Source organism: Paramisgurnus dabryanus, chromosome 14, assembly GCF_030506205.2.
Source record: "Paramisgurnus dabryanus chromosome 14, PD_genome_1.1, whole genome shotgun sequence".
Taxonomy (NCBI): domain Eukaryota; kingdom Metazoa; phylum Chordata; class Actinopteri; order Cypriniformes; family Cobitidae; genus Paramisgurnus; species Paramisgurnus dabryanus.
Genome location: NC_133350.1, coordinates 6,420,852 through 6,434,419, shown reverse-complemented (window position 1 = coordinate 6,434,419; position 13,568 = coordinate 6,420,852). Strand labels below are relative to the sequence as shown.

Here is a 13,568-nt window from a genome sequence, read left to right as displayed (position 1 = left end):
GGCAGCCTCAGAAATCCGCGAAGAGAACTGAAATGAGACGGTCTAACCTTCGGACGACCCATAATTGGCGTCACCTGCTGCGCCTGTCAGCAGGACATAGCGGAAACGTTTCTGACTTATTAAAATAAATTTGAAATCAGAAAAATATTAATTTAGTTTAGAAAATATGACACGTTGATGTAGATTAAACTATTCAACAGTATATTAAATTAAATTAATCAACCTTAGAAATATATGCATCATAAAAATAATAATATTAACACAAAACATAACTTATAATACTAAAACAGTGACAAACTTTTTTTGATAAATACACTTTTATTTAATGAAGGTTTTAATTGTTTATTTTAGAATATCCAGCTGCCGTTGCAGCCGCGCAATGAATCTTGGGATATCCTCGGCTGTTAAGGATCCATTCGTTCTATCCTTAACAGCGCGGAGAAATGAGGACGCATTTTGAGGCTTCATTCTAAGCATCCTTCGAATTGGGACGGCCTTACCAGCCTGAAGTCGCGCTGCTGTGACGCAATCGGTCTTAAAATACGTCCTTAGAAGGTCGCAGCCCCTGAATTGGGACACAGCTAGTGAGTGCTGTGTCCTGTATTTTGAGCGGTCATGTGACGGGATCCAGCGGAAATAGCGGAGCACAGGATCAGATTTTACAGAGGCCGCTGCCTGAAGTCTGCTGCCTGCGGAGGTCGCATATGCAGGCTGCATACGTCATCAAGCCTGTTTTTTTAAGTTAAATGAGCATAATATTAGCGAGTCATAAGCATGTTACAATAATTTAAGATTAACTAAAAATAATAGTCAACTATATAATTGATTATATATTGAAATAAGAAAGTCTCGATGACGTATGCATCCTAGATATGCGACCTCTGGAGGCTGCAGCCTTCGGAGAGATAAACGGCCAGAGACTACATCTCAATTACCTTCTAACCCATACCTTAATGTTAAAACTAAAACATTATGGGGTGGTTTCCCGGAAAGATATTCGTGTAAGACAGGACTAAGCCTTAGTTTAATTAGGAAAATAACTAGTTTTAACAAACATGCCTCACGAAAAACATTACTTGTGTGCATTTTGAGGCAAAACAAAGGGCACTGATGTATTTACAAATATGTCAGAGCAAGTTGTTTTCAGTTTGGAGTGGACAGCTCTTACATTTAATTTAGTATAAGACTAGTCTTATCCCTGTCCGGGACACCGCCCCTTTATAATTTCTTTAATGTACAATAGTTTTTAAACAACAACTTATGTTTCCATTCCAATGATAAAAAATATACATAATATAAAACAGACCATTGTTAAACAACATATAACATTGTTTTTTTTAATTAATAATAAAAAGAAAATTTATTATTATAAACTCCGTAGACGTAATAAAATCTATCGATGTAAATAATTTCAATAAATTATAAAGTCAATAAGTCAAAGTGTATATGGATTTAGGTCGAAATCAAATTTCAAAATTTACTCAAATTAAAATCATACAACTTTTAATACAAAAAAATTTTTTTTTAATCATCAGAATGTCTATGTACATTTGTCATTAATATATTCCTAACTCAATGATTTTCCATATTATTAAATGTATTTTCAAAGCACTCTATGATCCACAGACAGGCAGCAAGATTCCAAAACTTAAATCACATTTTTGGAAAATTATAAATTTTTAGGTACCAAAATGTAAATTATTGGTTTTACAGGCCTATTAATTGTGTTATACACAAAGAAAGCGTAAACTCAATAATAAAAGGTGATTTCTTCAACAATCTAAATAATAATAATATCTCTCAGGAATTTGAATTTAAGTTACAATATAAAATGACAGAATTTAAACACTGTCAAATGTAAGAGTACACAAACCATTTCTGTGTTAAAATATAAATAGAAAAATATATCACATCACACAAGCTTCTAGCAGCATCTATGCTTGATCTGCAGCATTGAGCCATCTGCTTTATCTTCATATCCAAATATATGAAAAGTCAGTGGGTAAGATATACTCTCTTGGAGAATTTGGTGTGTACATTTCTGAATGACCAAGTGCCACTAATTGCTTTTTGTTTGGGTATCAAATTATTCTAGGTCGAGGTGGGTTTCTCCTGACGGAAGAAAAAGCTCCGATATGCTTGATCAAATTGGGTTCAACACTATGTGCCCTTTCTCCTGGAATCGATCTTGCTATTTTGTATAGCACCATATCTTTTGCATTACCCTGAGCACAGACAGCCTGACCCAGGTACTCGGCCACTCGAACTGATGCATTGCCTGGAAAAAGCATAGCCGGGGTGCAGCATTCAGTAGCAGGTGACACAGCGTAAAGCTGGGGAGAGAGGCGTCTGAACTCCAGGAGATAGTGCCTCCCTGCCAGTTCAACCACGGCCATTACATACAGAGTCAGGAAGAGAAGATGAGAAAAAGAGAGCGTGAAAGAGAGAGGTGTACAGTGAGAGAACGTGATGAGAAGAAGTGTAGCCACAAACAGGCCAAATCCCACCCATTCCAGAATCCGATACGGCTCTGGATTCCAATACCTGTGCAGACGCTCCGGGTGGAAGAGTTTTATGTACAAAGTGTTGAGTGCAAACTTCCTTGAGAGTAAATTTTTAACCAATGGAAAGAAATCTGGCATTGGCAGTGCATCATCCTCCAGGACAACAACATTTTTAGGCTTCATAAGTTCCCATCCTTTTCGCAAGCAGAAAACATAATCTCTTTTCTCCTTTTCAAAGATGTTGTCCGCCTCTCCGTTCTTCCACTTCTCCTCTGGAGAACGTCTAACAACCTGGAAGTGTTTTTCCACAAGCAAAACATCCTCGTTCAAAGAAGGGCCGCTTTCAACGTCACAGAGTATGACCTTTGCACATGGTTTATCACCACAAGCTTTCAGAAGAGACATTAGCCGATGTGTCACCTGAAGCAGATAGTGATAGTCCCATCCTTCACTTCTTCTTGCTGTCACAACAGTGACTAAGAGATCCGGTTTCTTAGTCACCATTTCCACCGGGTCCCTCAGGGTTTCTGAAGACTCCACACCCTGCCAGAAATGCAGAGCTTCCTGCCCTCTGTCAAGGCTCTCTTGTAGTGCTGCATCACTCAGTGAATCAAGATAAAAAGTTTTTAAAAAATAATAGGAGTACAATAAACGATGGCAACATATGGGCATTATCACTCCAAAAGTTACTACACATAAAATCAGCCCTTGGACTACAGGGCTTGACCAAAGAAAGTGCTTGCTGGTATGGGTTCTCCATCGAGGCATCTGCTTCACTTTATCCGGATATTACAATCCAGGTATTCATCCAACTTTCAGAGCACACGAGACTGATGTGTTCCACAGGTGCGGCGATCCCAATTTACATCTAGTAAAACGACTTCGCCCATCTAAAGCATGTGCATAGCTATGGGCTTGCAAACTCCAGATATTTCCATGCACGATCTGTAAATCTAAATACAGAGTGATACAAACCATAGTGTTATATTCTTCTTGGAAAATCAATAATAAACAGAAATAACGCGTCAGGCACTAAGAATATTGTAACTATATGACGCTAAAACACAACCGGGAATAATCCGATGGCCCGTTAGGCAAAATATACTACTAGCAGCTATTATAACAAATTATTGATCGTTTCAGCAATTCCTACCTCTCAGAATATTTCGGCACCCTTCGTCAAATATACTGTTTGGATTATAGCAGCGAACTAGTGTACTCTGGAACCAATCTAACACAAAAGTTATGGCGATCTCTTTTTACCGTAACCCCACGATAAAATGCGCATTGCGTGTAACAAAATAGCCAAAGCCGCCTCTAGGGGGCAAATTTTCTCTCACGCACGCGCACTGTAGACGTTCGCGCATGGATATTGCGTGCGCACTGACAGTACAGTACGCAGAGGTTGACGGCTGCGCAGAGCAATTTAGTTTACAAGAAATAGTTTCAGTTGGACAGGTTTTAAGGGAAGGAGAAGCATACACTGTGGGAGTGTAGATAGGTTTCTGCTGAATAGACCATTAAGACATTTTAACATGCTTATTGCTTACCATGTCTTATATTATACGTGTTTTTATTGTAAATCTTTTTCCATTTCATTTGTAAGCTATATCAATCATTTGTCTGAGGTGAAACAAGTAAAATATACATCATCAGTCATCACGCACATAACAACTTTTGCTCTTTTTTTCATTAGGCCTATTGCAGTTTATTCCATAATTATTCCATAAAGATGCACACAGCTTTTCAAAGTTCTCTTTACTGCTAAACATAATTTATTTTGGTTTTCATACATTTATTCAAGGAATATAAAGATAGTTTTGATAAACAAATTACTCGATTTAATACAAACCATACATATTTTTACTCATCCAATAACACATGAACATTTTGATGTGGAATAAACAATTGAATGTATAAAAAGAAGACAAAAGTAGCCTACTACGGCAGTAGGCCTACAGTCATAATATTATATGGTGATGTCAAAGTTGAAAATAAAAGATACAAATAAACCAGGTCTGTCCTCTCCAGTTAACACACTCGCTAGATGGCAGTAATGTGTAAATTTTTGTGTCACAAACTCAGTGCGTCTGTTTGAAGCACAGATCATTATTATAATACATTTCATACAGTCATTACAATTTGACCTTAGCCCCTGCACCTGAAAGATTTTCTAAGGCATTTCCTATATATTTACCCATAGGCTATCTGTTTTTGTGTTGTTTTTTCTTTTGTATTTAAATTCCATTTTGGGTGAACTGAGTGAATGTACATACACAGTCAAAGTTGTAAAGAATATAATCTTGATCAGTAAAATAATATAAACATTAAAACACATGTTTTTGACCAATGTTTGTCTTTTAATGTTAGTCTTTTTTCAGCTGCTGAATACAGTATATTTTCACATAAACATACGGTTTCTTACGTTATCAACAGCGTGCTTGACGTCTTAAACAGACAAAGAGCTAGCAGGTCTTCTTTTCATTAGTTTAAATTATCAACATGGAGTATTAGGCTAATATCATGAATTTCATTCATACAAAAATACATTAATTAGGCTACATTGATTAATATACGTTGCAACTCCAAATACTTTAACCCTGGGAGTGCATTAGAAACCAACACTTAAAAAAGTCTGAAACGAAATCTACCCCGAGTCACGCTCTGACACGCACAATGTTCAGCTGTGGTCTGGTTAAACACAGGGGAATTTAACCCCCCAAGGTAACCAGATCATGACTCCTCACTATCGGAGTTGTTGATCAAAAGAAATGCGCGCTGAAGATCAACCATGCCAGAACCTGCACGGTTTCATTTTGCAACCTTATCAAAACTATCTTTAAAATAAGAAATGTTTGTTTTTACTTTTTAACCATTGTAAGTAAAACTTTTTCCTCAGAGTAGCTTATGTTCGGGGGTGGAGAACACTGGTCCTGGACGGCCACTGTCCTGCAGAGTTTTGTTTCAATCCTAATTAAACACACCTGAAAAATCTATTGAAGTCTTCAGGATTACTTGGAAATGAAATTCAGGTGTGTTTGATTAGGGTTGGAACTAAACTCTGCAGGACAGTGGCCCTCCAGGACCCAGGATTTCCCCCCTCCTGACCATAGTATGCAACTCTAGAATCTAGGCTGTGTCTATCTATACGAGAAACCAGTAAACTATTCAAATATTCATGAGCGTCGGTCGCTACAACAATTTGTAAACGTGTTAACTTTGTCACCCAAATGACAACCAAGCCGGCAAAACAGCAACACTCGGTTGAGCCGAAAGCAAAGGGTGGGTCTTACTAGAATGCATCAGGATGAACAAGTTTTTCCAGTTGTCTACCAGCATCTTTTATAACTCAAATCTCTAGCACTTTCGCACATTTATTCTACCTGTGCACAGGTGAGACACAGGTGCTCGCGAACTCTACTGTATGGCATCCAATACAGGTCAAATGGGTTACCTACCCAGCGGAGGTGCTATATTTTGCACCATTCCCGACATCTTCTACCTGCCAGAACTTGTGAGTTGTTTTAATTCGTTATAATTTAATTATTAAATGATCTCTTTGACTTCATAATTTTTATTAAGCTTTAAACTCGATTAACCTTAAGTATATACGTTCAAATACTTATTTGTTAAATAACATTTGTTACTGGTTCAACAATTAAAGTTGTCATGAAGGTTACACATTAATTTATTTTTAAAACATATTTACATTTTTGTCAAAGATAATAAAATACAACCCATATAAACAATTTTTTAATTATTGCAAAATTAAAATATTAGTCAGTGTTTTTGATTAACTAAAATATAACTGGTATGTAAAAATTAATTTATTGTTGGGGTAATGTGTGTACTCTGGTCTATAGGGTATTATATGCCTACTGTTTAATATGCCTACTATGTGTTTTTGTGCCCAGATTTAAAGAGGAAACGTATAGCTCTACAATTTGACATTTGAATGTGCATTTATATACCTCAGTTTTTTGTACAAACAGTGCACTGTAAAAAGTGAAAGTTGGATTAACTTAAAAAATATATTTAATTGTTAACCCTTTAAAAACTTAATTTAAATTTTTAACTCCCTTTTAATTGAAAATTTTTGTAGGTGTTACCAATTGAATAATTTTTTTTTTTTAAGAGATTCAACTTTCACTTTCAGGATACTGTGTATCCTATACAAATTGTAGAAGCACTGAAATTTTGAAGCGTTTGTTAAAAAAACATCTTTTAATAAATGTATATATTAATTCCATTTCTCAGGTCTTTGGCGGGCTGGTATGGTGCCTTATAGCATCTACAACAATCATTCCTTACAACCCCCAAGCATACGTGATCACTGTGTCACTTTTCTGTTTTGTCGTGACCTTCCTCTGGATGATGATATTTGCCTGTGGGTCGCACCGTAACAGAAGTTCTTGGGCAGGCGCGGTAGGTGGATTATAAGAAATACACACATCCTTTAATGCTGCATCATGTTGCACTCATCTGTATAATCTGGAATAAAATGTCTTACTTTCCCTCCTGTTGTTTCTCTGCAGGATGTAGCATACCATGCTTTTGCGACTCTTCTGTATCTCAGTGCTTCTGTGCTTATAGCTTACTGGTGTATAATTCTTAGTTATGTGGATGGAGCCAAAGACACACTATATTACAAGCTGGATGTGGCTGCTGTGGTGAGTCATTGTAGTGTTATTTGTTTAAACATCAAAATATCTGTGAATTTGTTCAAAAACTGACAGAAAATGCAACTTAATGCAGAATGTCCTGGGTTGGGTGCAAGCTCCGGAAGAGTATATATGAAAAAATGACATTTATTTATGTATTTTTCAACTGCATCTACTCTTAATTCCTCTGAATCCAAATAGCTTTGCAAACTTGTTTAATATGAGTCAACTTTACTAGATAAGGAAACACCAACATGAGTAACTGCGATCAGATCAGATCAGATCACATATGTAACTTTGACATAGTGGTGACTATTGTTCTTTTTCGTTTCAGGTGTTTTGCTTTGTCAGCACTTTAGTGTATTTCATCCACACAATTTTCTCAGCCATCAGATGGAAATCTTTCTAAAACGCCTGTGATCAACTGACTGGTTCCAACTACACCCATGAAAGACTTCACAACACACAATCACTGCGCTGTCTCTTTAAGAAATGTTAAATTCATGTTTGTACCAGTGTAACTTGAAACAGATTGTATTTAGCATTCAGAGAATCTTTAATTGATCATGCGAAAGAAGATTGATTGTCCAGTCCTCTCACTCTCATCTACTAATGTGTACAAATTCTTTTTTTAGAAAACACCTTTTTGGCATAGCTTTTGTAAACTATTCTTGCAAGTTTAATTTATATGTAATTTTGCTTTATCTAATAAATTATAAATAGTCTGGGGAGTATGATCTCATAATTGATACATACAGTATACCGGCTGGGGCTCAAACCCACAACCTCTGCATCGGTAACACAATGGTCTACAGTACCAATTAAACTATTGGATTTTTCCAATGCTATCTCATGGCAATTGGTACTTTATTTTATAAGATGGTTAATTCGTAACACTTTGTATGACCACAGTCGTACAATTAAGTACAATTTGCCTTTGCCCCGTGACGTTGGTGTTAGGGGCAGGGTTAGTTTTTTTTTTTTCATAATAATCATAGGTTTTTACATGATTGTCTTGCATGAATCTTCTGAACTGATCATCCGCCTTTTGACATCCTGCCACTATATCTTTACATTAAAAAACGTGGACAGAAAGAATAATACAACCCAGTATTTGCATATACTGCAAAGAATGACTTTCTCACTTAGTATTTTTTTCTTGTTTTCAGTACAAATATCAAAAAATTCTTAAATCAAGATGCATTTTCTTGATGGAAAATATTCACTTAAATTGTAGACTTTTTAAAAATTACATATTTGTACTGAAAACAAGAGAAAAATGGTTAGGGTTAGGCAAGATTAAGCAAGAAAGTCATTTTTTGCAGTGCAGGATATGTATGTATAGATGTGATTGTCAGTACTGCAGTAATGTGAAAACCAAAATATACTCCAGGGTGTTTGTGTTTCTTGGGTTGGCTTGACATTTTACATTTCCAAGATGTTTTTTGAATTTGTTTGTGTTGGTGTGTCTGACTTTATCTTAAAGTATGTGCAACAGCCTGACTGTTTTTGACAACAAAATTACATTCGAGCTTTTGTTATCAGAATAAAACTGGTTTGTCCTGCTCCTTAAGGGTTTGGAATGAAGTACAGTAGGGGTAAGGGTAGCACACAGGGAGTGTGCGTCAAGTTCTGCATATACGTGGGTGACTGGATACCTTAAGATGATGTCAGTGAACTGTATCAGATAGGCTGTATAATCCCAATCCAATCCAATCCAACTTTATTTATAGAGCACAGTTTAAACAACCACAAGGGTACCAAAGTGCTTTACAATTAAAAATACAACTAAAATAATAAAATAACACCAACAAGGACAATGACAACAAAGACCACAATAATTTTGTGGATAATTTTGTGTATAAGATAATTTATTCATGTGCATTGGATAAATGAAGTGATTCCAAGAATCAAGATGTTTTAGACAAATAATTACTAATGTGCACCATTAAAGGTGCTCTAAGCGAATTGAAGCATTTTATACCATAAAACATTTTTTGTTACATACCGGAAACATCTCCTCACTATCTGCTTGCTGCCTGTCCGCTGATCAAACTGTAAAAAAACGCGATCTCTGTAGACAGCCCAGGCTTCACAAACGGCAATATCAACAAATGGCCAAACCTAGCTTCAGAAAACAAAACAAAGTATTCCAGCCAATAAACGACAAGAAGGATTTGGGGGTGGGGGTTGGGCACGTTCATGAAAGCACGGAAGGGAGGGGGAGGGGGAGGAGTTAGCTACGCTCTGTCTGTTTGAAAACAGTTCAAACATCAACAGGAAGTGACGTCGCACATTATTCGCTTAGAGCGCCTTTAATGTTGCACTTAATAAAGTGAGGTTACTTCTAACCCTAGCCTAGTTAGTGTTTTTGAGTGTAACATCTACTTAGTCTTACAGTATATTCACTGTAATGCATGGCCTTTGGTGACTTATAGTGACCACAATTAATATTACAAAGAATGTCTTTTTAAGCTACATAGTCAGTGTTTGACGTTGACATTTTTTAACTTTTTTATGAACAAATTACCCAAGTCATTCCTCAGTCAATTCTTGTGATGGCCAAGATAAGTAACCAGTGTCACGTTAGCACATGAAAACCCAAAGACGGAAACGCCCATCAAACTGGATTTTTAGTCATGATGCAGTCTCGCTCATTGTTGCAAAATTTTCGGTTTCTGAGATTTCTGGGGAGACAATAAAGGCGAGGTGCATGATTTTTGAAAAACACTTTGGAAAAGGGAGTCGGGCCGACTACCAAAAAACACTTCAGCAGTAAGGGGCGTGTCTACTAACTGACATCGTTGCCTGGGTTGCGTATTTTGGGTGCAGGTCTATCAAGTGAAGGTCCAGATTCTATTGGGTTAGGGGCGTGTTTGTTTAGGTAATTTTAAATGTCAACATTGGCTTTCAGAGATCAAGCGCTCTGCCTTTAATATTTATGTAAGCCATGCCCATTTAACCAAAACATTTTATAATACACAGGTAGTGGCTTTAAATGCTTTTGTTTTACCTGTAGCACACATTTTTTTGTACAACTAATAAAAGCAGGGGTTTAAAACAGCTACTTTTAAATTTTAAACATTTGGATTTAAAACATTTGGATAACACTGCTCATGTCTCATCCCACAATAATCAAAACACTGTAAAATATTTTGCTGTAGTTATGCAGCTGTTTGCCGATAACAAAGTTAAAGGTTTTTACAGAATTGTTTAGCAGCTTAGTTTTTCAATCCTGTAGTGTGAGCTTTCCATTAGTTCTCAAAAAAATATGTTTCTTATTTTACAGAATCAATATTATTATTTAATAAAATATTTTAAACCATAATGATTCGCTTATAAATTTTCCAGTGCCCAACCAAATACGGAAAACGACAATATCAAGGCAGATTATTTTGCTGTAAGTAGATCAGTATTAGCCATGTTTACACTTAAAGTTGTCAGTCCCGTTTTAGAGTGCTTAATACAGTTCAAACACAATTCTGTTCAAGTGAGATTAAAAAAGGCATTCTTAAACCAAACTGACACACCTAAATGTTCAGGAAAAACGTGTGAACTGGACAATTCCTGTAGTTGCGGGTTTTCATATGGTGTTGTGAACCATTGTGTTGCACACACTATGCCAACAAGGTTTCTTCTTATCTGTCATCATCTTGTCATGGGTGAATACTACACAACACAACGCTGGCGAGGTGCACACACTACAAAACATTTCGGTAAACAGGCGTTCCTGACCATTAGCAAAAATATTTTTTTACACATAAATTACAAAAATATTACAGCAATTAGGCCATTTCTTCAAGAATGGACGATCAATTCGGACTTTAATTGGTCACTTTCTCTGTTTACATCGTCTGCGCTGTGATTGGCTGGATTAATTCCACCTTGTCATTTTGTCGCTCACATTACGAGATCATGTGCCGATAATATCAAACAGGTTTGAAAATGTTGTAGCATCTGTGATATCTGCGAGCTTTGGCAACCGCAACGATAACCAGTTATGTTGGGATCTGGGGGTTAAGAGACCCTGGAAATCTGAAAATTCAGCCAAAAATCGTATAGTGTGAGTTTGACTATCTAACATCAATTATAAAATCATCATTAGTAAATAAATTCATTTATTTACATAAAAAATCTGAAAACAAACACATGAAGATATTGGTTAACAATTGTGTCTACCCTATATAAGTGAATTACATTTTATATCTATATAATAGTGATGTTCTGGGGAAGTGCGGTTGAAGGGCTTCTATAATCATTTTTATAGCACCACAGTGTCAAAAATGACAAATGCTGTCACTGGGGCGGTCGGTACCTTTTTTAAAAAGTACTGTACACCTTTACTTAAAGAGTGCACATTAGTGCTTCAAAGGTACTTCAGAAATACATAAAGGTACCACAAACTTACATATCTGTACCTAAATGGTAGCCTACATATCCCAGTGACAGTTTTTGCACCCTTATTTCTGATATTGTACATGTGGAGCATATCTGCTTGAGATATGTGATGAACAAGCATTTGAAGGTGTAAGTGCCCGAGTAATCTCATCAATACTTCGCAACTCACTCTTCCAACACCCAGCGCTTGACGTTTTGATCCATGGTTAAAAATAGTGGATCTAGTGGAACTTGTGATAAGATTGAAGATAGTTTCCCAGCTTTAATTAGACACATGGACATTTTCTGACTTGTGCCTTTACTACATGGCTGTAGCAGAACAACATGTTTTATTTTTGCTTCAATGTAACTTGGTACGTCTGACGTGTTTTTTTGCCAACAAACCAGTATTTCTGAAAATCCTTACACTGTAAAAAAATCTTTGATGCCTTAAATTTTTTGGTTGAATCAACTCATATATACAAGCATGTCAACTTACTATTATTTATCTTGAAAAGAGATGAGTTACTGCAACTTATAAAATTAAGTTGACTTTTTAAAAATATATTTTTTAAGTTATAACAACTCACTTGTAGAGATAACAACTAATCTCTAGTCAAGATAAATGATAGTAAATTGAAATTACTTGTAAATCTGAGATAATAAAAGAAAAAATTTAAGGCAGTAAACTATTTTTTACACTGGGTATAATATTTGGTAAAATGCTAACTTTAGCCTATTAGCACTGATGCCACGCCTCCTCCAAAATACATGAACACACACAGACGAGCCAATTTATGTCTCATTTAACAGTGAGAAAACTTTATAGTACAAAGTGAATAACATTACCAAAATAACGAACCTGAACAACTGTTTTAAAGAGCATCAATGGTCTGATTCATATTTTACATTTCCTTTGGTGTGTAGGTGTATTAGTGCATGTTCACGATATGCAAAAGGTACAAACCTCAAAGTAAATGATGACGCGAGTTATCGTCTCCAACGTAAATGTCTTTTCTTGGACTACAACAAACAAACGGATTGTAGGCAACAGTTTACTTCCTGGGATTGGTGACGTAGACAAGACCGACATTATCATAAATCCTCCCGCTTCGGACTCAGGCTGTAAGTTAAATCCTGTTAGCATTGCATTGTGACCGAATCTTTCAAATATGGCTATGAGCGTCACATTTCCGCCTGACTTCAGAGGTATTCAGGCCAATCATAACTTACAGATTAGCGGGCCAATCAGGGACACAGAGCTTTTCAAATCTGTGCGTTTAAGGAAAAGAGTGAAATCTGGAGCTACAAAAATGTACCGTATGTGGAAAATAATGTGTTTTTTTAACCATAAACCACATTTTATTAAAGTACCACAAACACAAAATAACATTGTTTTGTAGCAATAAAATAAGTGCTCTTTAAATCGGTATAAGCTATAGCACATTTTCGGTTGTGTAATGATAGACGTAGTAGTTTGCTTGTAATTTTGAAAACATTGTTACGCTAATTTGTAAGGTTACACAAACTACATAAGGAACACAGGGTTTTATCAAAATAGACTGAATTCTTCTAAATAAAACCAAACAGCGTACCTACCTTACCGAAAGAAATACTGCAACAACTCTTTCAGACCCTTTGCCTACTGCAGCTGTTTCCATCTTGTGGAAAAGGAGTAAAGTTACCGATGTTAATTCAGGTTTTGCTCTTTGCTGATCCAGACGGTTTTTGCCGTTGTTGTTTTAAAAAGATGTCTTTCGTTTTGTGGCTCCTGTGCAGGTTGTCAATTCAGCAGGAAAGTTTGTTTGCCTCTGTTACATATGGGAGGTGAGCGGACTTGAAGCGCTGATGACATATAATGTCTGCGGGAACAGGGCATGCAAAACACGTTCACAGAAGAGGAGCAAAAATTGCATGTGTCCAATTATTGCGTTCGGTCGATTTGTTGAAGATTTTTTGGAAAATCACAGATATACAAAACCTGTATGAAAGTGCCTTTTCTATTCTGTTTCATTTGTATTTAACT

At 36.2% G+C, this 13,568-nt stretch overlaps 2 protein-coding genes across 2 annotated transcripts; one reads left to right on the top strand and one right to left on the bottom strand.

The window, feature by feature from the left end:
* Positions 1-1,422: 1,422 nt before the first annotated feature.
* On the bottom strand, positions 1,423-3,786 carry pgap4 (post-GPI attachment to proteins GalNAc transferase 4). Its single transcript, XM_065241084.2, has 2 exons — positions 3,658-3,786; positions 1,423-3,457 (listed from the first exon to the last, which is right to left on the bottom strand). Exon 2 carries the CDS (start codon positions 3,270-3,272, stop codon positions 2,082-2,084), a length of 1,191 nt encoding a protein of 396 aa, XP_065097156.1. The 5' UTR covers positions 3,273-3,457; positions 3,658-3,786; the 3' UTR covers positions 1,423-2,081.
* Positions 3,787-5,861: 2,075 nt separating this feature from the next.
* On the top strand, positions 5,862-7,890 carry LOC135719405 (myelin and lymphocyte protein-like). The gene is made up of 4 exons (XM_065242095.1): positions 5,862-6,018; positions 6,762-6,929; positions 7,040-7,174; positions 7,500-7,890. Exons 1-4 carry the CDS (start codon positions 5,929-5,931, stop codon positions 7,572-7,574), a joined length of 468 nt encoding a protein of 155 aa, XP_065098167.1. The 5' UTR covers positions 5,862-5,928; the 3' UTR covers positions 7,575-7,890.
* Positions 7,891-13,568: the final 5,678 nt, after the last annotated feature.

Coding starts and splice junctions, on each gene's coding strand:
- pgap4 (XM_065241084.2), bottom strand. CDS start 3,272: ATGCCTCGATGGAGAACCCATACCAGCAAGCACTTTCTTTGGTCAAGC.
- LOC135719405 (XM_065242095.1), top strand. CDS start 5,929: ATGGCATCCAATACAGGTCAAATGGGTTACCTACCCAGCGGAGGTGCT. Junction 6,019..6,761: donor TCTTCTACCTGCCAGAACTT/GTGAGTTGTTTT, acceptor TCCATTTCTCAG/GTCTTTGGCGGGCTGGTATG. Junction 6,930..7,039: donor GAAGTTCTTGGGCAGGCGCG/GTAGGTGGATTA, acceptor GTTTCTCTGCAG/GATGTAGCATACCATGCTTT.